A 25,507-nucleotide genomic window follows, 5' to 3' on the forward strand; every position below is an offset into this window, starting at 1 on the left:
ATAGTGTTGCTGAAACAAAAGTAACTTTGAAAGTACTGTTTTATACAGAATTTATGTATTTTTTAAGGTAGTGTTTTATACCTGTCATATTTAAGGGAAAAAAGGATCTAGTGCTGCTCATGTTGTGGTAACCCATTTATAATTCTGCCGTCTTTATAAATGATAGTATCCTTTCTGAAAGAAATGTAACTGTATGTATTAACAAGTTTGTTCTCAAGTAATCACCGAATGTAATGGCCTTGGTGTTCTGGTGAGTCATTTATTCTTGCTTTACTACTCTATATTAATAGTCTGTTTTTCAATTTTAGATATGAATATCGTGTAGAGATGGTTCATCAGTCCTGCAATGATCCTACCAAAAATATCATTCGAGAATTTGCATCTGACTTTGAAGTTGGAGAATGCTGGGGTTATAATAGATTTTTTCGTTTGGACTTACTTGCAAATGAAGGATACTTGAATCGACAAAACGATACAGTGATTTTAAGGTAATAGGAAACATTTGATGAGGTAGCTTTTATCATGGGGGAATAATACCATCAGAACATTTAAGAAATGTTCATTTAAGAAAGGTGAATATTGAAATTCACTCATTTAACTATAACCTTACCGTGTTTTTAGACATTTCATTTTAGGAGTCCTGTGTAGTCAATGAATAATATAAATTAGTCAGAAATGTGCTTGACATCTAGTTAGTACTTCCATAAAAAGGAAAGTACTACTTACAGTAAATGTAGTAGTGTCTCATTTTTCCATTGAACTTCTAGCACCCTCACCATTTGGAAATCGAGGAATAGTGAGGGATCAAGTGCTTATTTTTTTCACTTAACATTTTATATTACATTTGGGTTTTACTGGTTTTACAAGCTTAACTTCACAAAAGATTTTTCAGTTCTAAATAACAGCAAATTAAAAGTAAGAGAATAGAGATGAAAATTGAGTAAAACTAAGTGATATTAGTTGGTGTGCTATTTGCAAGAAAGGACAGAACATAAAGTGGCTATAAAACCGCTAAAGCCCCATTTAATCTTGGGGTAACCTTTACAAGTCAGAAGTTTGGGGGCATCATTACATGATGTTTTAATTTGGTAATCAAAATGAGAACCTAAAGTAGGTTCAAATGTGTTTTGAATTGAGAGGTTTCGGAGTGTTTAACAGTTTGGAAAGTTTCCGTCAAAACAACTTTAAAAGATTTTTTTCTTGAAAGTGATTTGATACACTATTAAATTTCACTTATTCTGAGCTCTTTGTTCTTAAGCATGCTGGAGGAGTTGCTAAAATATCAACCTTTACTATTGTGTGTTCTTCATAACTTTTCTGGGAGAATAAGCAAGTGAAAAAAGAGATTATTGCATTTCAATGTAGAAAAAAGTTCATGTTTTTGACATCTTTTCTTCTGGGGATTGTTTTAGTTCCATTTTATAACCTTTCAGGTTTTTGTATTTTTTTTTAATTCACTAAAAGAAATAATTTGTTGCTATTTCACACCTAAACCATAGAGAAGATTACAAAATTGCTCAGTCATCAATTTTACCAGTTTACAAAGGAGCCATTTTTTCTAGCCTTAGTTCTCTTCTTATTGAAGTCATAGTAACATTGAATCTTTCTGGTGGCAGTCTGTGTGATGGAGTTTCCTTTTTTTTAATGCCTAACCTCGAGTTCTTTATTTAGGCCATCTTTGTTTATAACAAAACTTATACTTAGAGACTTGAATATTAGTATAGGAACAGATTCCTCTTATGATGTTTAATTATTATTGATTCAGCAAGATTTACTCAGTTTGTGCCTAGCACTGGGCTAAGAAAGAATGAGACATGGTTTTTGTCCTCAGGAAACTCAAGGTGAAATGGGCAGATAAAAACAGAATGTATTATTCTACATGATAGTGCTATAATGGCAGTAGAAATAAATTGCTGTGGAGTTTATGGAGGTGGGGCTTTTAATTATCCTATTACTTTTAATATTTAATGAAAGAGTGCTCAGAATTAAAACTTCAAGATTCTGATGGAATTTTATATGCACTTATTAGAAAGTTACTTAAGACTTCTCTGTCACTATATATGAGTTAAATATATTTTATTATTCTTTCATTAAAAGAGAAAGTTAAGGAATTTTACCTGCTGCTTGCTTTTGTTTTAATGGCACAAATACTAAAAATAATGTGCAAGGTTCACCACAGTTTCATTAGTAATTCAAAGATGATAATACTCCGTAGAAAGTCTTACTAATCTCTTACTAATGTATACTGTCTAGGCAGTATCCAATTGGAATGGTGGTTGAGTGAATCATCTCTGCCCTCTGATGCATGAGTATCCTTAATTAAAAATAGTTAATCTGCTGCAGACAATTATTACATGATCAGTAGATTCATACACTAGCTGTAGAATCCTAGAAAAAATGGAATGGTAGTTAACATAATGGTGGCAAGACTGGAAGAAGGATTTGCAGGCTTCCAAATAAGTCTTGCCTCTTATGACTCTTTCTTCAGAAACATCTTTACACATTACTTTGATTCTTTTTCACTGTAAGTGGAGTCATGTTCAGCTATCCTAAAAAGGTACAGGTCTTTTTGTTTTTGTAAGTATTGGTTTCTTAAAAGTACAGGTAACTGAATGGATTAAGATCCTATCATTTATCCATTAGTATGCTTTAATATAGATACTGTTTTCCTAATCCTAGGTGAAATATGCCAGATTGTGATATGAGTTTTGGTTTCAGGCTGCCATTTGGAGACCTTGGGAATATGGGTTATTTACAGCATGCAACTCTTTGCAGGGACAGTAAAGCAGTTCTAGGTAGTTGACCCTTTAAGTGATTTTTTTTCACTGAGGAGCAGGAAATATGGGAATGTGACATGAAAGAGGGAAAGAAAAAGAGCAGTGCCTAAAACAAACTTTGCCTCTTTTGCTAGGGTCCTACCCAGGCAAGAAAGGGGAGAAAAAGTGTTAGCTTCCTCCTTCCTGCATGGTATGGTCCTCTTCTTCCCAACTCGTGATCAGCATTGTATTTGAGCTAGATTCTTATAATAAATGTCCTTCAGTAGGTCAGTTTGGGAGCTTAACCATGATGTATAATGTTATTTCCTTAGAAAAGTAGTTTGAGTTTAGACAACTGACTTATAGATGACTCTTCAGAACCTTATGCCGTAATTTGTGGACTACGTATTTAAATGGCAGATACCAAGAGCTCTGAGTTCATTTTGAATTTGGCCTTATAACATAATCAAGTAAACTTAAAATTGTAGAACTAATAGATGCAAGACTTAGTTGATGTTTTACTATTTGGATTATGTTTCATGTGCAGCTATTCTTTTAAGGTTTCAGGTTCGTTCACCAACTTTCTTTCAAAAATGCCGGGACCAGCATTGGTATATTACCCAATTGGAAGCTGCACAGACTAGCTATATCCAACAAATAAATAACCTTAAAGAGGTAAGCAAAAAAGATATATTTTGGGTTTAGTGTTTCATATTGTTTTATTGGCTCATAGTATTTGTAATTAGATTTTGGGTATTTATTGCTGTTTTTTTTTAAATTTAATTTAATTTATTTAAATTTTTGCTGAGGAAGATTCGCCCTGAGCTAACATCTGTGCTAATCTTCCTCTATTTTTCAGTATGTGGGTGATAGCACAGCATGGCTGCTAACAGAGTGGTGTAGGTCTGTGCCCAGGAACCGAACTCTGACCACCAAAGTGGAATGTGCTGACCTTAACCACTAGGCCACCAGGGCTGGCCCACTGTAATTTTGTAGAAAAATCCAGTTATTTTATTCTCCATCCTTACTACCTTTGAGACTTTTAATTCTGCACTAATTCAGTAGCCACTAGGCACATATGGCTATGTAAATTTAAATTTCAGTTCCTTAGTTGCACTAGCCACATTTCAACTGCTTTTATTGGGCATTGTGGATATAGAATATTTCCATCACATAAAATTGTATTGGATGGTACTGCTCTAGTTTGAGGTAAAGTCTTCGTGTTTCTCTCAGTGACTTGAGTTTTCTCTTGCCCTTACTGTCTAGAAGTTAGAGGATTCTGTACTATAGAACAATTTAAGTGGCCGCATCTTGAATTCTCACTATTTTTGGACTGAGTACTAGGGAGGATCAGTTAATGAATTTTTATTTTGTGATGGTAAACTAAATGATGTAAGGAATGTTCCTTCCCGTGGACATTGGGATAGGGAGGGAGGTTTGAAGTGCTGAGAGTAGTTGATAGATGATGGAGGAAAATATAATAAATACATACTTTCAGAGATTTTCATGTCAAATGTACTATTTAAAACTGCCAGTATTTACTATACAGATTGCTGACTGTATGTGTATCTTGGGCAGGATATGAGAAGAAGGATGAGAGTAAATTGGGCAGTTTTTCTTTGTCATAGATTTTTCCATAAGCAGAAAGCAGGAGTGGGGATGAGAGAGATGGTTCAAGAAATGGTTTTAGGAGCATCTAGATATATTTTTTTTACTTGAAATGTTTTTTACTGTACCAGTAAAACACTGCTTATGATTCATGTTTATTTGTGCTATTCTTGTTTTAAAAGAGACTCACTATTGAGTTGTCTCGAACTCAGAAATTAAGAGATTTGTCACCACCAGCTAATCATCTTAGCCCCCAAAATGACGACACTCCCGAGACACGAGCTAAAAAGTCTGGGTCATGCACTGACATGCTTCTACAGGATGGTCCTACTACAGCTTCTGTAAGAGGGGCCAAAGAGGATGAAGAAGATGAGAAGATTCAGAATGAAGATTATCATGTAATAATTAGAGTGTTAGACTTATTTTGTGTTTGAAAAGAGAAATGATAAGATCTTGGTTTCCAGTATAAGATGTTGGGGAATGAGTGTGCTGAAAATTTTGTTTATTTGTTTTCACTGTCAGTATATGTCCCCTTCTGTAAATGTTAATGTTTATAAATCAGAAGTTGTTGAATCAAAGTGTTTCGAGTTTCTAAAAATTAATTTATTGTGGGAAACAAACTGATGCACATTCTAGAAACTATGTAAATTGTGGATTTTAAAAAATGTGTCCTATTTTCATTCACTGAAACAGGTTGAGTACCTTATTGCATACATAGGTAGAATAATCTAGGATTTGGGAGATAGCCAGGTTTTGTCCCAGCTCGACAATAACCAGAATTAGAATTCAGAATTCAAGAAGTGGTTGTTATTGCTTAAAGTAAGACAAGGATGCAGAGACAAGAATTTTTTTGTTGTAGTTATTTTTAAGATGGGAGATGTCAAGTATGTGTTAAAATGAGGAGCCAGTGGAAGAGAGATTGAAGATGAGGTTAAAGTATTGACAAAACAAATTATTTAAGGAGGTAATAAGTGTTGGAATGGAGCGCTCGGGTGAAGCAGTTAACCTTTGATAGGATGAGTTAAAGGAAGGGTGGAGTTTGCAGGTATGGCAGCTGAAAGTTGGAGAGATTTATGCTTAATACCCAGTGCGTTTTCCTGTGCAGATAGGTGACAGGGTTTTGTAATGACCTTGAGGGTAGCAGAGGTTAAGTAGGACTTGAGGAGTGATGGTTTGAACTGTTACTCTGTGAGAAGCCTTACTGGAAGCTGACATGAAATATATGAAGCATTTCCAGATGCATTGAGAGCCTAGCTGAAATTGGCAGCAATAATGTGTTACTGGTACCAGGTAATGTGGTTGTGTGAGTTTCTCTACAGAGCACAGCAGCTTAGGCACAGGAGCAGAGAATTCTGATGATAACATTATTCTTTGGTTAGGTGGGCTAGATGGGATGATCAACTGAGTAGAGCATTTGAGATAGAAATCTTGTTTCTTTGCCTTGATCTAGCATGAACTTTCAGATGGAGATCTGGATCTGGATCTTGTTGGTGAAGATGAAATAAATCACCTTGATGGGAGCAGTTCTTCTGCCAGTTCCACAGCCACAAGTAACACGGAAGAAAATGACATTGATGAGGAAACTATGTGAGTACCTCATATTAACTACCACTATAAATCATCTAAGTGGTAATTATTAGAAGCATATTACCTAACTTGGGCCTAAAAGGGGAGATCTTCAGCATTTTTTCTTTTGATAGAGAGTATCTTATATAAATAAAGGAACTTGAAGGAAAGACTGATTAGTTCCCCCCCCCATCTCTAGGTTCCAAACTGAGTTTTAGTTTTTGTTTTAACTTTTAAATTTGCAGTTATTTCATATTTAAGAAAAGTTCTAAAAACATGAACTAAGAATTCCCATATTCCTTTTGCTCAGATTAATTCCCCAAATGTTAATATTTTGCTTTCATAGATATTTCTCTCTTTTCTCTCTCTCTATAATTTTTTTGTGAGACCTTGAGATGAATATACTTCTCCTTGTGTACCTCCTAAAAACAAATATTACAGTTATCAAAATGAAGAAATTAATATTTATGTAATACTATAATCTATGACCTTTTAAAAATTTTACCAGTAATGCCCTTTGTCTGGTCTAGGCTCCAATCCAGGATCACATGTTGCTTTCAATTGAGTCTCTTTTGTCTGCTTCAATCTGGGTCTTTTTTTTCTTTTGCTGAGGAAGATTGGCCCTGAGCCAACATCTGTTACCAGTCTTCCTCTTTTTTTTTTTTTTTTTTTGCTTGAGGAAGAGCAGCTCTGAGCTAACATTTGTGCCAGTCCACCTCTATTTTATGTGTGGGTTGCTGCCACAGCATAGCTGACCAGTGGTGTAGGTCCACGCCCAGGATCCGAACCCAGGCACCTGGACTCCCAAAGTGGAGCTTTCAGAATTAAACCACTATACCACAGGGCTGGCCCTCACTTAAGCTTTTTAAAATTTTTTAATTTGTTTTTCATGACGCTTGTAAGAAATACAGACCAGTTATTTTGTAGAAAGTCCCTCAATTTGGAGTAGTCTGTTTCCTCACGATTAGATTGAGGTTATGCATTTTTGGCATTATTGACCTTAAAAAAATAGCCAGTTATTTCTCCAGCAAAAATGGGTTTATTTGGAATGCGCAAAGAATTCGAATTCTGGGGCCAGCCCGGTGGCGCAGCAGTTAAGTTCGCACGTTCCACTTCTCGGCGGCCTGGGGCTCGACGGTTCAGATCCTGGGTGTGGACATGGCACCACTTGGCAAAAGCCATGCTGTGGTAGGCATCCCATGTATAGAATAGAGGAAGATGGGCGTGGATGTTAGCTCAGGGCCAGTCTTCCTCAGCAAAAAGATGAGGATTGGCGGTAGTTAGCTCAGGGCTAATCTTCCTCAAAAAAAAAGAATTGGAATTCTGTGTCTACAACCATGGGCAAGCCATGTGTGAGGGCCTCAGCAACAAGGGAAGAGAAACTCTTTTATAGAGGGGAAGAGGACCTTGGGAGGGTTATGGAAACAAAGAATTTGAGGTGTAGTGGCTTTTCGTTGGCTGAGTTGTGACAGTCTCTCATTGGCTGAGCTGCTTGCCACTCAAGAAGTCTTTTTCCTGGGCTCTGCTGTCACCGTAGGGTGTGAGAGCTCCGTCCTTTGGCCTCCTATCTCGCATTGAATGAGGTTTCTGTTTATTAATTTGACCACAGGAATACTATAGAAGTGATATGAGGGGGATGGGGAGGCCACATGTCTTCAATCTGTCCCATTACAGTTGATTAATTTAGATCACTTGGTTAAGGTGATGTCTGCCAGGTTTCTCCACTCTAAAATTAGTACTTTTTCCCTTTGTAATTAATAAGTATTTTGTGGTGACATATTTTGAGACTGTAAATATCATTTCTCATTATACTTTTGTCCGCTAGTTTTAACATCCGTTGATGATTCTTGTTTGAAAAGATTACTCTCTTGATTGCTAAATGATGATTTTCTAATTCCATTATTCCTTATTAATTGGAATTCTACTTTAAGGAAGAGCTTTTCCCTGTGCCTCGTTAGCTAATTTTTTAGTATGGACTCATGGATTCTTATATTATTAAATGGTTTAATCCATTTACTGTCATAATTTTTTGCTCAGATTATCCCAGATTTGGCCAATGGGAGTCTGTTGAAGCTAACATTGTCCTTTTGAGATGTCTTCATCACTTTTTAAGTGATTTTTTTATTTGCTGGCACTACAAAATCTTCCAGTTTCATCTTGTACTTTCTCTATCCCAGCCCTAGTATCAACCATTTCACTAGAGTAAGAGTTTTTTTTTAGAGATTTTATTTTTCCTTTTTCTCCCCAAAGCCTCCCTATACATAGTTTTTATATTTAGTTGTGAGTCCTTCTAGTTGTGACATGTGGGATGCTGCCTCAGCATGGCTTGATGAGCAGTGTCATGTCGGCGCCCAGGATCCGAACCTGCAAAACCCTGGGCCGCTGAAGCAGAGCTCATGAACTTAACTACTTGGCCACAAGGCTGGCCCCAAAGATGAGAGTTTTACCCCTGTAGCTGACCTTGCCTCTATTCCCACAAGTTAGCCCCTCAAAATAGATCATTTTCACTTTCGCTTCCCCCTTTAAGTCCCGAATCAGAAATCATTACAGTGGTATTTTTAGATATATAAAATAGAACTGGTTAATCTGAATCAACATGGGAAATTCTTTTAGATGGTGATTCTATAATGTGGAATCCACCTTGCTAGCAGCTTAAATATGCAGTTATATCTGAATTAATTTCTTTGACTGTTATGTCTCTTGACTTTTTTCAAGGTTGTTCTGAGGACAGTTGGATTTTACATAAAACTTGACTCACAACCTTTCATTAGATTGACTTTGTAATCTTTATTCTAATAGAAGGTGTTTGATTATGTCCTCTATATATGTATACATCTACAATATCTCTAGTCAAACTATTTTGCATAATTCATAGAAATAGCACAGTTAATCTTGAGCTTTTCCAAGCACTTAGGGAATCATAAAATGTTAGATCTTAGAAATTAAGGTTAATTTCTTGCTTTTATAGATCAGGAAATAGGCATATAGGTTGTTTTGATAATGATTATCATATACAGCTTTTAATTAATTAGAACACATTTAGCAAATAGACCTCTCTTCCCTTCTTTCTTCTTTTCCTCTACCTCCTCCTTCCTTGGTGTTTCTACAATAGTACTATATATTTTCTTCCCCCTGTTTATTTTTTTGTTCTTATTTTGAGATAATTATAATTTCATATGCAGTTGTAGGAAATAATACAAAGATCCCATATACTCTTTACCCAGTTTTCCCCAACGATAAGTAACATCTTATAAAACTGTAGTACAAGATCACAACTAGGATGTTGGCATCCATAGAGTCAAGATATACAATATATCCATCACCACAAGGATCCCTTGTGTTGCCCTTTTATACTACATCCTCTGTTCCCCTACCTCAAACCCGTGGCAACTGCTCATGTGTTCCCCATTTTTATAATTTTGTCATTAAAGAATGTTGTATAAAAGGAATCCTACAGTGAGTAACCTTTAGAGATTGGCTTTTTTCACTCGCCGTAGTTCTCTGGAGATTCATCCAGTTTATTGTGTGTATCGTTATTTGATTCCTTTTAGTGCTGAGTGGTAGTCTAGGTTGTGCATGTACCACAATTTGTTCAATCATTCACCTGTTGAAGGACATCTGTATTGTTTTTGGTTTTTGGCTGCATCAATGAAGCTACTGTAAACATTCATGTACAGGTTTCTTTATGAACGTAGGTCTCCGTTTCTCTAGGATAAATGCAACTGCTGGATTTTATGGTAATTGAATGTTTAGTTTTTGAAGAAACTGCCAGTTTTCCAGAGTATTTGTGCTATTTTGCATTTCTACAAGCAATGTGTGAGTGAGTGTTTCTTGGAATCCTCACCAGCGTTCAGTGTTGTCACCAGCTTCTATTTTAGCCATTCTGATAGTTGTGTAGTGATAATCTCATTGTGGTTTTAATTTGCATTCCCCTAATGGCTAATGATGTTGAGCATTTTTTCATCTGCTTAATTTGCCATCTGTATATCCTTGTTGGTGATATTTCTCTTCATGTCTTTTGCCCATTTTCTAATTGAATTTTTTTTTTTTAAGATTTTATTTTTTTCCTTTTTCTCCCCAAAGCCCCCCGGTACATAGTTGTGTATTTTTAGTTGTGGGTCCTTCTAGTTGTGGCATGTGGGATGCCGCCTCAGCATGGCTTGATGAGCAGTGTCATGTCTGTGCCCAGGATTCGAACCGGCGAAACCCTGGGCCACCAAAGCAGAGTGTGCTAACTTAACCACTCGGCCACAGGGCCGGCCCCTGAATTTTTTTTAACTATTGAGTTTTTGTTTTTTATTATGATAAAATATACATAACATAAAATTAACCATTTAGGCCATTTCTAAGTGCAGTTCAGTGGCATTAAGTCCATTTGCGTTGTTGTGCAACCATCACCACTATCCTTCTCCAGAGCTTTTTTTCATCTTCCCAAACCAAAACACTGTATCCATTAAACAGTAACTCCCCCTCTCTCCCACTTCACCCCTGGCAACTACTGTTGAGTTTTGAGAGTTCTTTCTATATAGATACTAGTCCTTTGTCTGATACATGCTTTGCAAATAGTTTTTCCCACTCTGCAGCTTGTCTTGTTATCTTCTGAACAGAGTATTTTGCCCAGCAAAAGTTTTTAGCCTTTCAGTGTTTTGTAGTTTTCAGGGGATATGTTTTATACTTCTTTTGTTAAATTCATTCCTAAATGTTTCATTCTTTTTCAAGCTATTATAAATGGAATTGATTTTTTTTTTTTAATTTCCTTTTTGGATTGTTCTTTGCAAATATGTGGAAATACATTTGATTTTTGTCAGGTTTTTTTGTGAGGAAGATTGGCCATGAGCTAACATCTGTTGCCAATCTTCCTGTTTTTGCTTGGGGAAGATCGTCACTGAGCTAACATCTATGCTAATCTTCCTCTACTTTGTATGTGGGACATTGCCACAGCATGGCTTCCTGAGTGGTGTGTTGGTCCACACCCAGGATCTCAACCAGCCAACCCTAGGCTGCCGCAGTGGAGCACACAAACCCAATCGCTATGTCACTGGGCTGGCCCCTTGTCTATTAATTTTATATCCTGCAATCTTGCTAACTCATTTATTAGTTCTAACACTTTTTTATGTTTTGGATGTTTTAAGTTTTTCTGTATCATCTGTAAATACTTGCTTTTGCTGCTTATTTTCCAATCTGGATGCCTTTTTTTTTTTTTTTGTCCAAGTTCACTGGCTAGAATGTCCAGTAGAATGTTGAATAGAATTAGTGGGAGTGGACATCTTGTCTTGCTCTTGATCTTAGAGGGAAAGTATCCAGCATGATGTTAGCTATGAATTTTCCATTGAGGAAATTCCCTTCTATTCCTAGTTTCTTGAGAGTTTTTATCATGAAAAGATGTGGGATTTTGTCAAATTCTCTTTGTGTATCTATTCAGATGACCATATGGTTTTTGTTTTTTATTCTGTTGGTGTGGTGTATTACATTAATCTATTTTTGTATTTTAAACCAACTTTGCATTCATAGGATAAATCGCACTCTGCCATGGTGTGTACTTCTTTTTATATTTTGCTGGATTCTATTTGAGATAATTCTTTGTGCTCTTTATAGTGTTGCACATTTCTCTGCAGCTGTGTTTTACAGCCTCCTCCTCCTCGTAGGCAGAATCTCTGAAGCTGGAGTGAGGTCAGAAGTGTGTTAATTTCTCCTGCTTTAGAAACTGAACTAATGGGGATGGGGTGGGGAGTTGGGGGCTATAGTCTCAGATCTTTTCAGCTTGTCTTCTCACTCCTGGGACCTCTGTTTTATGAATGAATTGGGACAAGGGTGATCCGGTGTTCTCAGCATACTGCGACCAAGGTAGAGCTTTAGGTCTGGGTAGAAGGAGGGAATCCCCACCTCTTGGCCACATATACCAGGCCAGAGCTATATTCCCAGGAGGAGCAACAGGTAGCTGGGGGCAGGATGAGAAATGCTGATGTTTGCTCCTCCTGGGAATATAGCTCTTCTATTGGGAGCTGTGGAAAATGGGAACCTTATGTTCTTGGCTGTACTAGTCTGGAGTAGAATTCCTGTATCACTGAATTGGAAGGGGAAGGTGGAGAGAATGGTCTTGGTTCAAGTATCACAGAGTCACTGTTCTTAGCAAATTTTAGTACATTTTCTTGAGGAGATGTCTTTTCATTTCCTTTATGCTCTTGGAACTATTTCCAGAATCTTTAAATGGTTGCTTTAAAAATAATTTCTAGGGGCTGACCCGGTGGCACAGCGGTTAAGTTTTCACGTTCCACTTTGGCGGCCCTGGGATCACTGGTTCGGATCCCTGGTGTGGACATGGCACCACTTGGTGCGCCATACTGTGGCAGCCATCCCACATATAAAGTAGAGGAAGATGGGCATGGATGTTAGCTCGGGGCCAGTCTTCCTCAGCAAATAGAGGAGGATTGGCGGCAGATGTTAGCTCAGGGCTGATCTTCCTCAAAAAATAAAAAATAAAAAACACAAAGGAAATCAATTCTAAAAAAAAAAAAATTTTCTAGCAGTGTCACTGGAGAGCAGGTCTGCAGAGCTCCTTACTGTCAGGCCCGGAGTTGATCTTGAGACTTCTTTAAATATCCAAAGCTAGCATCCATTAGTGCTGTTTCATATAGTACTTTATCATTTAAAATAAGATAATAATGTTTTTGTATGAGAGACTTGGTGAGGACTTTGATAGGAGGCAACATTCTCTTTTCTGAAATAATATTTTAAGAAAATAATGTTTATTCATACACAGTAATTTGAGTACCTTTTTTTAATTTGAGTTCATAGTAGTTTACATCGTTGTGAAATTTCGGTGGTACATTATTTCTTGTCTGTCACCACGTAAGCGCTCCCCTTCACCCCCTGTGCTCACCCCCTACCCCCCTTCCCCTGGTAACCACTGAACTATTTTCTTTGTCCATGTGTTTGTTTATATTCCACATATGAGTGAAATCATCTGCTGTTTGTTTTTCTCAGGCTGGCTTATGTCACTTAGCCTAATTCCCTCTAGGTCCGTCCATGTTGTTGCAAATGGGATGATTTTGTCTTTTTATGGCTGAGTAGTATTCCATTGTATATATATACTACATTTTCTTTGTCTAATCATCAGTCGATGGGCACTTGGATTGTTTCCATGTCTTGGCTATTGTGAATAGTGCCGCAGTGAACACAGAGGTGCATATGTTACTTTGGATTGTTGATTTCAAGTTGTTTGGGTAGGTACCCAGTAGTGGGATAGCTGGGTCATATGGTAGTTCTATTTTTAGTTCTTTGAGCAATCTCCATATTGTTTTCCACAGTGGCTGCACCAGTTTGCATTCCCACCAGGGGTGTATGAGGGTTCTCTTTTCTCCACACCCTCTCCAACATTTGTTATTTTTAGTCTTAGTGATTATAGCCATTTTAACAGACGTAGGTGGTATCTTAGCATAGTTTTGATTTGCATTTCCCTGATGAACATCTTTTCATGTGTTTATTGGCCATTTGTGTATCTTCTTTGGCAAAATGCTGGTTCATATCCTCTGCCCATTTTTTGATCGGGCCATTTGTATTTTTGTTCAGTTGTGTGAGTTCCTTATATATTCTGGAGATTAACTCCTCATCAGATATCTGATTTGCAAATATTTTCTCCCAATGGGTGCGTTGTCTTTTTGTTTTGATCCTAGTTTCTTTTGCCTTGCAGAAGCTCTTTAGTCTGATAAAGTCCCACTTGTTTATTTTTTTCTTTTGTTTCCCTTGTCTTGGACGACATGGTATTCGAAAAGATCCTTTTAAATTTGATGTCATAGAGTATAGTACCTATATTAGCTTCCAGGAGTTTTATAGTTTCAGGACTTATCTTCAAGTCTTTGATCCATTTTGAGTTTGTTTCTGTGTATGGCATGAGATAATGGTCTACTTTCATTCTGCTGCACGTGTCTGTCCAGTTTTCCCAACACCATTTATTGAAGAGACTATCTTTTCTCCATTGTATGTTCTTGGCACCTTTTTCGAAGATTAGCTGTCCGTATATTTGCAGTTTTATTTCCTGGCTTTCAGTTCTGTTCCGTTGATCCCCTGTGTCTGTTTTTGTACCAGTACTATGCCATTTGATCACTATGGCTTTGTAGTACATTTTGAAGTCAGGGACTCTGATACCTCCAGCTTTGTTCTTTTTTCTCAGTATTGCTGTAGCAGTTTGGGGTCTTTGGTTGCCTCATATGAGTTTTAGGATTCTTCTATTTCTGTGAAGAATGTCACTGGGATTCTGATTGGGATTGCAATGAATTTGTAGATTGCTTTGGGTAGTATGGACATTTTAACTATGTTTATTCTTCCAGTCCATGTGCATAGAATCTCTTTCCATTTCTTTATGTCATTATCTATTTCTTTCAATAATGACTTATAGTTTTCATTGTGTAAGTCCTTCACCTCCTTGGTTAAATTTATTCCTAGGTAGTTTATTCTTTCAGTTGTGATTGTAAATGGAATTGTATTCTTGAATTCTCTTTCTGTAAGTTAGTTATTAGAGTATAGAAATGCAACTGATCTTTGTAAGTTGATTTTGTACCCCGCAATTTTACTGTAGTTGTTAATTATTTCTAATAGTTTTCCAATGGATTCTTTAGGGTTTTCTTTATATAAAATCATGTCGTCTGCAAACAGCGAGAATTTCACTTCTTCTCTCCCTGTTTGGATTCCTTTTTTTCCTTTCTCTTGCCTAACTGCTCTGGCCAAAACCTTCAGTACTATGTTGAATAAGTGTGATGATAGTGGGCATCCTTGTCTTGTTCCTGTTCTCAGAGGGATGGCGTTCAGTTTTTCCCCATTGAGTATGATGCTGGCAGTGGGTTTGTCATGTGTGGCCTTTATTATGTTGAGGTAATTTCCTGCTATCCCCATTTTGTTAAGAGTTTTTGTCATAAATGACTGTTGAATCTTGTCACATGCTTTCTCTGCATCTATTGAGATGATCATGTGGTTTTATTCCTCATTTTGTTAATGTGGTGTATCTCATTGATTGATTTGTGGATGTTGAACCATCCCTGTGTCCCTGGTATAAATCCCACTTGATCATGATGTATGATCTTTTTGATGTATTGCTGTATTTGAGTTGCCAATATTTTGTTGAGGATTTTTGCATCTATGTTCATCAGCAATATTGTCCCGTAGTTTTCTTTTTTTGTATTATCCTTGTTGGGCTTTGGTATCAGGATGATGTTGGCCTCATAGAATGTGTTAGGAAGTGTTCTATCTTCCCTAATTTTTTGGAATAGTTTGAAAAGGATAGGTATTAAATCCTCTCTGAAAATTTGGTAGAATTCTCCAGGGAAGCTGTCTGGTCCTGGGCTTTTATTCTTTGGGATGCTTTTGATTACTGTTTCAATCTCTTTACTTGTGATTAGTCTATTCAGGTTATCTGTTTCTTGTTGATTCAGCTTTAGGACATTGTAAGAGTCTAAGAATTTATCCATTTCCTCTAGATTGTCCATCTTCTTGGCATATAGTTTTTCGTAGTAGTCTCTTATAATATCCATTGTATTTCTATGGTATCTGTTGTTATTTCTCCTCTTTCATTTCTAATTTTATTTATCTGAGCTTTCTCTCTTTTTTTCTTTGTAAGTCTGGCTAGGGGTTTATCAATTTTATTTATCTTCTCAAAGAACCAGCTCTTTGTTTCGTTATCCTTTCTGCTGTCTTTTCTGTTTCAATAGTGTTTATTTCTGCTCCAATTTTTATTGTTTTTCTTCTGCTGCTGACTTTGGGCTTTGTTTGTTCTTCTTTTTCTAATTCAGTTAGGTGTAGTTTGAGATTGCTTATTTCAGATTTTTCTTGTTTGTTAAGGTGAGCCTGTATTGCGATGAATTTCCCTCTTAATATAACTTTTGCTGCATCCCATATGAGTTGGTATGGTATGTTTTCATTTTCATTTGTCTCCAGACTTGTTTTGATTTCTCCTTTAATTTCTTCAATCATCCATTGCTTGCTCAATAGCATGTTGTTTAGTCTCCACGTCTTTGTCCCTTTCTCAGCTTTTTTCTTGTAATTAATTTCTAGCTTTATAGCATTGAGATTGGAAAAGATGCTGGTTATTATTTCAATCTTCTTAAATTTCTTGAGGCTTGCCTTGTTTCCCAACGTATGACCTGTCCTTGAGAATGTCACATGCACACGTGAGAAGAATGTAAGTGTTATGTCTTCTTGGTAGTGTCTCTTTGATCATTACATACTGCCCCTCTTTGTCTCTCTTTACCTGCCTTCTCTTGAAGTCTACTTTGTCTGATATAAGTATTGGAATGCCTGCTTTGTTTTGTTTGCCATTAGCTTGGAATACAGTCTTCCATCCCTTCACTCTGAGCCTCTGTTTGTCATTGGAGCTGAGATGTGTTTCCTGGAGGCAGCATATTTTTGGGTCTTGTTCTTTAATCCATCTCACCATTCTGTGTCTTTTTATTGGAGAATTCACTCCATTTATGTTAAGGGTGATCGTCGATATATGAGGGCTTAATGCTGCCATTTTATCACTCGTTTTCTGGTTCTCATGCATTTCCTTTGTTTCTCCTCCTGTGTATTTTGGTCTGTCAGTCGAGTTATGTAGTTTTCTATGTTGTGTTTGTTTGTTTTCTCTTTGTTTATTATTTGTGTCTCTTTTCTGATTTTTTGTTTAGTGGTTACCATGAGGTTTGTATTCAAGACAGTCCATTTTCTGATGACCTCTTATTTTCTTAGACTAGACTAAGCTGATTCAGTCCCTTTCCTTTCCCCTCCTATGTTGTTTTTCCTATATCTTATTCCGTCTTCTGTTGTGAGTTTAAAATGACAAGATTATCTTTGTTTTTGGTGTTTTCCTTTCTTTTGTGTTTAATGCTATACTTGAGTATTTGCTATCCTGCTCTGATTCTGTCTACCTATCTCCTTACTCCATGCTTCATAACCCCTTTCTCCCGTTTTTCTTTTTTCAGGTGTGAGGGCCTTCCTGAGGATCTCTTGGGGTGGGGACGGGGGGGGGAGGTCTTGTGGCTACAAACTCCCTTAGCTTATGTTTGTCTGGGAAAGTTTTTATTTCTCCATCATGTCTGAAGGATATTTTCACTGGATAGAGTATTCTTGGCTGAAAGATTTGTCCTTCAAAGATTTGAGTGTCATTTGAGTCTCTCCTAGCCTGTAACGTTTCTGCAGAGAAATCCACTGAAAGTCTGATAGGGGTTCCCTTGTAAATTGTTTTCTTCTGCCTTGCTGCCCTTAGTATTCTTTGTCGTTCACTTTTGCCAGTTTCACTACTATATGCCTTGCAGTAGGTCGTTTTACATTGACATATTTAGGAGATCTGGTAGCTTCTTCCACATGGATTTCCATCATCTTCCTTAGGTTTGGGAAGTTCTCTGCTATTATTTCTTTGAAAAGCTTTCTGCTCTATTCTCCTTCTCTTCTTCTTGAATACCTATGATTTTTATGTTGCATTTCCTAATTGAGTCAGACATTTCTCAGAGACTTTCTTTTTAGTCTTAGTTCTCTCCTCTATCTGGAGCATTTCAACATGTTTGTCTTCAATTGTGCTGATACACTCCTCTATGGTGTCTGCTCGAGCGTTAAAGGAATCCGTATTTTGCTTTATTTCTTCCATTGTGTCTTTCATCTCTAATACTTCTGATTGATTCTTCTTTATAGTTTCCAACTCTTTTGTGAAATAGCTCTTTAACTTGTTGAATTGTTTCTCTACATTCCCTTTTAACTCATTGACTTTTTTTAATAATAGCTATTTTGAATTCTTTGTCATTTAAGTTACATATTTCTGTGTTCTCAGGACTGATTTCTGGATACTTGTCATTTTCTCTCTGGTCTGGAGAACTAATGTAATGTTGGATATTGCTAGTCTCTGGTTTTTGACATCGTGGTGTTACTTGGTCATAGTTCCTGCCTGTTGCCACTGGGTCGGGGTCAAGAGCCACTGTTCTCAGTCTTCTGCCTTCAGCCTAGATCTGAGGCACTGGAGCTGTGCTGGGTTGATGGGGGTAGGGGCACTTTCTCCCATTTGTTCTTGGGGTTTTCTCCCTCTCCTGTCCTGGGGTGTTGGCTTCATAAGGTCACTCCCTGCAAAAGCTTTCACCCTGGTAGAGGGCTTTCCTCTAGGCTGGAAGGGCCCTCAGGGATTCTTGATGTTCCCGTGAATGAATGCCCCCTCCCCCGTTCCCTCCCTCTGAGAGGCTGCCCGTGGTCCTAGATCGCGGTCTTTAGGGGATGGAGTGAAGTTTTCCCTTACCCCATTCCACCTCCTCCAAGGTGGGCTCAGCCTCTCCATCCTCTGTTGTATGGCTGCGTGGGTCTCTCAGATGTTTTTTGTGTTGTGTTTGGATGTCCTCTGTTGGGGTATGAATGTCTTTTTCGTTGTATGGTGGAGGGGAGAGATTACTGGGGAAGCTCACTCTACCATGATGCTGACGTCACTCTCTCTCTTTTTTTAAACCTATTGTAGTACCATTAAGTTACAAATTCTTTGAAGCGGTAGTCTCTTGTGCTTACAATGGTTCTCAGATTTTCTATTTTAAAAATTGAATATTGCCAACCTAGCTCTGGCCCGGTGGTGTAGTGGTTAAGTTCACACACTTCATTTCAGCAGCTCAGGGTTTGTGAGTTTGGATCCCAGGTGCAGACCTACACACCGCTTGTGAAGCTATGCTTTGGTGGCGTCCCACATACAAAATAGAAGAAGATGGGAATAGATGTTAACTCAGGGACAGTCTTCCTCAAGCGAAAAGAGGAAGATTGGCAGCAGATGTTAGCTCAGGGACAATCTTCCTCACCAAAAGAAACAAAAAAAGGTTGTCAACCTATCTTGTTATTTTTAAAAGGTAGTTTGAACATTAACAGAACCCATATATATGATAATGACAGAAATCTTTTTTACTCATTTTTATATTTAGAAACATCCTATTTTGCTTCATAGGAGAAAGCTATGCACTGTTGTTATAAAATTCGTTGAGGTGACACATGTTAGTTGTACTTACTATATGGTAATGATGAATTTTGTATATTCTCAGGTCTGGAGAAAATGATGTGGAATACAACAACATGGAATTGGAAGAAGGAGAACTTATGGAAGACGCAGCTGCTTCAGGACCTCTAGGTACAGAGGCCACACCCCACAAGTCTGTCTTTTCTTTGCTCTTGTCTGACTGTTACCATATGTTAATATGTGGCACCCTCTGCTTTACATGGCTCATGGTGTTAGAAGTATACTGTATTTTATATATGAATTTCAGAGTGTATTAATAATGGTAGTTAAAACAGTAATAACAGCTGACATTTTTTAAGTGTTTTTATGTACTGTGCAAAAACCAGGTGCGGTGCAAAAGCACTTTTTATGTGTACCTTATCTCTTTACTTATAAAATTCTGTGAGGTAGATTTTGGTATTATCTACTTTTTATAGCTATAGAAACTAACTTGTAGAGAAATTAAGTAACCTGCTGTCTTTTCATAATTTAGTAGATGAAAGAGAGGAGTTAGAGTTCCAGATTTGTCTGAATTCAAACAAGTCATAGTCTTATCTAGTATTGTATACGGTGTTTTTATGATATATGTCTTATTTGTATAACAATTTGACTGTGGGATAATCTGAATAGAATCATTGAATCTTTGACTTAGAACGGACCTTTTCAGTCCTCATTTTCTGCATGAAAACAACTCAGATTTAGTTGCCTGGATCACATAGGTAGCTGCTGGGACACCCAGGCTGGAACCCCACATCGTCAACTTCTTGCACTCAGTTGTCTGCCAAACCAGACTGCTACTCCTGGGAAGAACTGTCTTAGATTGTAGGTGTCTCTTTTCTGTTCTTGGACCTGTTTTAAGCACACAAATCTTATCTTGGCGAAAGCAATTTTAAGCTAGTTTTGTACTCCTTCTGCTTTACCAGTGTTGCCCTTGGTATGAACACTGACGTATTCTAGAGCATACTTGGATAGCTAAAGACCTGTTAAATACTAGTCCTCAGCGTTTCAGCTTTCACCTATGCTCTGTACTGTTCCTGCTTCTCACTATATTCCTAGGTGGTCTTAATCACACCTGTATTTCGTTTCTATCTATATGCTCATTACTCTCCAACTTCTATCTCTAGCCTTTATTTTTTTTCATGGTTTCCAGACTCATGTAGCAGTTTGTTTTTGATGTCTCAGACTTAACATCTCCCAAACAGAAATCATTATTTTTCAGTCTGCCAGTGTGCCTGTCAGTTAAGCCACTATCTTACTGATTGATAGTGCTATATATTCTCCACCGTTTCATCTACCTTTGATATGTTACCAAAATCTGTTGATTCTATCTCCTAAATAGTGCTTGAATTCATTTGTTAATCCCCGTGCCTTTGCTCTTCCTAGTCCTCCTAGGCCGCAGTCTTTCATCTGGGTTCCGTGTATCTGTTATTGCTCCCCTCCATTCTATTTCCCATGGCATAAGTTCAGAATGAGTGTTATTTTTCCTTCAAATTAATATCTGATCATGTCACTTCTCTACTTAAAACCCTTTCTTGAGTTCCATTTACTTACAGGATAAAATCCAAACTCATTAATATGGTACATGAGGCCCTTCATGTGCTGGCTCCTGTTCATTTCTTTAGTCTTACCTCTCTCTCACTCCCCTGCATCATTTTTCAGCCTGGGGGGACTTCTTTCAACCTCTCTAAGGTGCCTTGGTATTTCTCACCTCTTTGCTTACCAACAGGTTGTTCCTTCTATTGTCTCCTCATTGTGGGCATAGTCAACCTGTATGTCTTCTTCATTTTAACTTGCATTTTATTTCTTCCTGGAACCCGTACTAGATTGTTTGCCCTGGGCATCTTTTTCTGTTCTCTCAGATTAACCTATTTAGAACATATATTAAACATTATTATAATTGCTTATTTAGCTGCCCATTTTCCCTTTCACTGCTGAGCTCTATGAAGCCAAGATACTGTGCATCTTAATTTTGTATCCCTAGCACATAACACAGTGTGGTAAGGGGTCATTTAATATTTTTCAGATAAATGTTTGAGTGAATACACTTTATTACTAAGTGTTGAATGTAATTTTCAAGGCTTAAAATAGTATAGAAAACTTCAGGGGCTGCCTTCATATAAAATGGAAGATGAGTGTACTGAGTCAAGGTTACTGAATATTTTTCAGCTTTGTGGAGTTTTTTTCATAGTTAAAACTATGATTTCGTCTCTTAAACTGTGTTGTAGGAAAATTCTTGTATATAACGTTTGGCACACTAAATAAACAAGGTTATATTTTTCAATTAATTTATTCATTCATTCACCAAAAGTTTACTGAGCACTCAGTTGGAACTGGGTACTGTTTTACCGTCTGGAGCTACAATATGGAATAAAAAGACGTCCCTCTTCTCATGCAGCTTATGTTTTGAAATTCTAAAATTATAATTTATTCATTTAATAAATATATTTTGAGGACCTGTGGTAATTCAGACACTGAATTCTAGGTGCTAAGGATACAATAGTGAATCAAACACAGTTAATTTTTATTATGTGCTTTTGAAAATTTTATATATTTGGCAGATACTTGTTGAGTAAGTCTTCCCTATGTCAAGGTTTCTGGAGAATACAATAAAAAAGATTTACTCTTTTTTTTTTTAAATTGCCCCTAAGCTAACATCTATTGCCTGTTGCTAATATCCTCCTCCCCCGCATCAAAAACAAGGAAAGACAGAAACTGTCACAGACCAGTTTCACAAACCCACAGAACCTAGGGAGAAACAACCAGCTAGATGTAATTTGACATCCTGAGTAGGACCCTGGAACACAAGAAAGACTACAGGGAAAAATGAATGAAATCCAAGTATAGTATGGAATTTGGTCTATGATAACATTAATATTGGTTCATTAGTTGTGATTAATGTACTATGGTAATGAAAGAAGTTAACAGTGGGGAAACTGAATATGAGATTTACATGAAAGCTCTGTATTATCTTTCTGCTTTTTCTATAAGACTAAAACAATTCTAAAATAAAAAAAATTTAATATATAAAGCAGTGAAAGAAACTGGATTAGAGGTGAGATGGGGCTGAGTGTGGAATGCATTATTGTTATATGATAATTATGGAAGGTCTATTTCAAGCCTATTGTGGTTAATATTTCAGAACCACACAGTCGTCTAAAGAATTACGTCAAGATGTCCATTAAACAGGAGAAAATTTTTCTTGTACAGAAGCTAGATATAAAGAAAAATAGTGTTAATTTCCTTTTATATGCATATTAAATAAGGATATAGCTTGAAACAAGAAATATTTAGTGACTCAGGTGGCCTCCTTCCCATAAGAATTGCTTTTAGTTTTTTCAGTTATTTTCATTAAGTTGCAAGAGAATTTATGCTTAAGAATATGTGCTGTGGCCCAACCTGGTGGCGTAGTGGTCAAGTTCATGTGCTCCACTTCTGTGGCCCAGGGTTCGTGGGTTGGACTCCTGGGTGCGGACCTACATGCTGCTCATCAGGCCATGCTGTGGTGGTGTCCCACATACAAAAATAGAGGAAGATTGGTACAGATGTTAGCTCAGGGACAATCTTCCTCAAGCAAGAAGAGGGATATTGGCAACAGACGTTAGCTCAGGGACAATCTTCCTCACCAAAAAAAAAAAAAAAGTGCTGAAAAAGGTTGTAAGTAACATTCTAATCTAGAACATTAGCTAGTTGAATCAGCTAAGCAGGAGAAATCTGTTTCTTGTTTGCATACCTTGTGTGATTTTTGAAACATTGTAATAATCTTATTTGAGAACTGAAAGGTTCTGGCAGTGTAACACACTTGTAAAACAAAGTGACATTGTATAAGGTTATCACTCAAAACATTTATTATATATTTCAGATTAAAGGTTACTTGTTCCACAGATGTTTAACGAATGACCACTGGATATCAGGCATTGTGTTGTTCATTGAGATTATAAAATGAATGAGCATGACTTCTCCCAAATGAGAATCCAGCACTAGTCATTGCAAAACTTTGATTGTAAATATAGAGATACAGGGTGGCACAAAAAATGGAAAGAAAAGCTAATTGGGTATGGGTGAAAGAAGAGTTCAGAAAGGGAGTGATGCTTGATCTTGCTCTTGAAAGATGAGCTAAGAGTTCATTAGGGGAACAGAAATAATGAGAGAAGAGAGCAAAGGCATTCCAGGCAGAAGACGCAGCATTATTCTTTTGGGGAACTTTAAGTGGTTAAGACTTTAGTTTTTATGAGGTCAGGTCAATATTGGATTGGTGAGTGGCAAGAAGATTAGGTAATGGAAAGTCTTACTTGCCAGACTCAGGAGCTTGGGCTTCATTCTGTGGAACCACGAAAGGTCTTTAAAAAGGAATGTGATCAGATTTGATTACATAGTGGAAGATGAATTAAAGGTGGATGAAACAAGATTAGTTTGAAAACTACCAAGGTGTTCCAGGAGGGGAGATTATGAGGGCCTGAAATAAGGCAGTAACAGTAAGGGTGGAGAAGAAGAAACTTTTTGAAAGATGTTAAATAGTTTGCGTCCACAGGACTTGGGATTTAATCGGATGGATTGCAGTTGATGTAGATGTGAGGATGATTCCTTAAGGTTTCTAGGTTAGGCCGTGCCATTACATAAGACAGTGAGTCCAGGAGCAGAAGATAATCTATCCAGTTTGATCCATGCTGATTTTGAGAGACCTGTGGGGTACCCATGTGTTGATCTCCAGACTCATATCTATAACTGCTTAGAAGATCTCAGGTGTGCAGTGCGGTCTAGAAATATGTGTAGGATTTTTTTTACAAGCACCATAATTTCTGTTAATTAGAATAAACAAATTAATTTAAAATATCCAAAACACAAGTCCATAGCATATAAAGAACTTCTACAGATCAATAATGAAAAGATAAGACAAGCTCCTAGGATAAAAGGGCAAAAGATTGGAATAAACACTTCACAAAGGAGGCTATCCAGATGGTCAGTACATGTTTTAAAAGGTGCTCAGCCTTTTTCATCAGAGAAATGCAAATTATGATAGGTCCCAGTATGGATCTCTTGAGTTTATTTATTCTACTTGGAGTTTGCTAAGCTGAGCTCCTTGGATGTGTAGATTAATATTTTTCGTCAATATGTGGGAAATTTTCAACCATTTTTCTTTGAATGTTACTTATTTCTTCTATGACTCCTATTTTGTATATCTTGGTACACTTAGTGGTGTCCCACAGGTCTCTGGGACTCTGTTCATTTTTCTTTGTTCTTTTTTCAGGAAATGCCACATAAAAACCACAATAAGATACTGTTGCACATTATAATGGCTAGTATTTTAAAAACTGACAATACTCAATGTTGAAAGCATGTGGAGAGATAGAAACTCTCGTATGCTGCTGGTAGGAATGAAAATGGATACCACTGCTTTGGAAAACTGTTGGGCAGTTGTGCTAAAGCTGAGCATACACATATCTATGGCTCCATCAGTTTCAAGAGACATGTGAGGCAGTGTTTGCCAGTAGATTTTTACAAGAATATTTAGAGCAACATCGTTCCTTTTTAGGTGGTTTTTTGTTTTGTTTTTTCTTTTAAGAAATACAAATGTCATTTATAACAAAGTAAAGGATATAAAAAAGTAGAGAACTAAAAAGGTAGTTTGGGATTATACTGTGTAGGACTTTGAATGTCATGGTGATGCATACAGGCACTGTATATAGTCAAGAACTCAAGTAGATCAGTGTGACATTTTAGTAGGATTAATCCAGCTTGGCTCAGGAAGAGAGGAACCTGTCACTGATCCGTTTGCTTTTTCATGAGGTGTTTTATATATATTTTTTTATGTGAGCTTCAAGAGTAGATATTTGCTTATAATTTTAGTAGCTTTATTCTTAGTAGCAAAAAACTAGAAGCAATCCAAATTCTTTCCCATAGAATAAAGAAAGGAATTAGTTATGTTCGTATACTGGGATGCTGCACAGCAATAATGAAAATGAATAAACTGCTATGACAACAAATAGATGAATCTCATGAACATAATGTTGAGCAAAGAAGCAGAATATGAGTACATACTCTATCATTACATTTATATAAAATTGCAAAACTGATCTATGGTGTTTAACTCAGGATGGGGGTTACCTTTGGGGAGGAAGGTCAGTGAGCAATTTAGGAGGCCTTGGGAGATTCTGGGGTGCCAGAACTTTGTAAACATTCATTAGGCTGTATACTTATATATGAGATACATACACCCCCCCCCCCCACACCCCGAATGCTGGCAGTATTTGCTCTGAGAGAGGAAAAGTGAAATAGATGCTACAGTCTTTGATGGTTGTGGATACATATGATAGTAGAAAGGATGGAAACATACAAGGGAGAGAATAGCCAAAGGGCATAAACCACAAAAGAAGGGAGTTTTTGCCCATCAGTGAGAGTAATAGCCTAGAAAAGCAGTGAGAAACAGGAGACTGCTAACACTCCTTTCTGTAGTATGGGTCCATTTAACATAGAAGAATGAGCCACTTCTGTTTTTAAAGAAGAACCAGTTATCAGGGCAGTAGATACCATACGGTGGGCTACTGAGCTTACTTACTATACAATCAGAACCACCTGAGTAGCTTTTTGGAAAAAGTTCCTG

At 37.1% G+C, this 25,507-nt stretch overlaps 1 protein-coding gene across 15 annotated transcripts in view; it reads left to right on the plus strand.

The window, feature by feature from the left end:
* The window catches only part of TRIM37 (tripartite motif containing 37), a 142,863-nt gene that overhangs the window by 55,240 nt on the left and 62,116 nt on the right, over positions 1-25,507 (plus strand). For all 15 annotated transcript variants that reach the window (XR_006890582.1, XR_006890581.1, XR_006890583.1 and 12 more), the window contains exons 13-17: positions 309-488; positions 3,317-3,431; positions 4,547-4,762; positions 5,815-5,951; positions 18,956-19,041. Coding sequence is in view for 11 of the 15 variants with exons in the window: in XM_046675245.1 (XP_046531201.1) it covers positions 309-488; positions 3,317-3,431; positions 4,547-4,762; positions 5,815-5,951; positions 18,956-19,041 (734 nt within the window). In the remaining 4 variants the exon portion in view is untranslated. The remainder of the gene's footprint in view (positions 1-308; positions 489-3,316; positions 3,432-4,546; positions 4,763-5,814; positions 5,952-18,955; positions 19,042-25,507) is intronic.

The sequence above is a fragment of the Equus quagga genome, chromosome 11, assembly GCF_021613505.1.
Source record: "Equus quagga isolate Etosha38 chromosome 11, UCLA_HA_Equagga_1.0, whole genome shotgun sequence".
Taxonomy (NCBI): domain Eukaryota; kingdom Metazoa; phylum Chordata; class Mammalia; order Perissodactyla; family Equidae; genus Equus; species Equus quagga.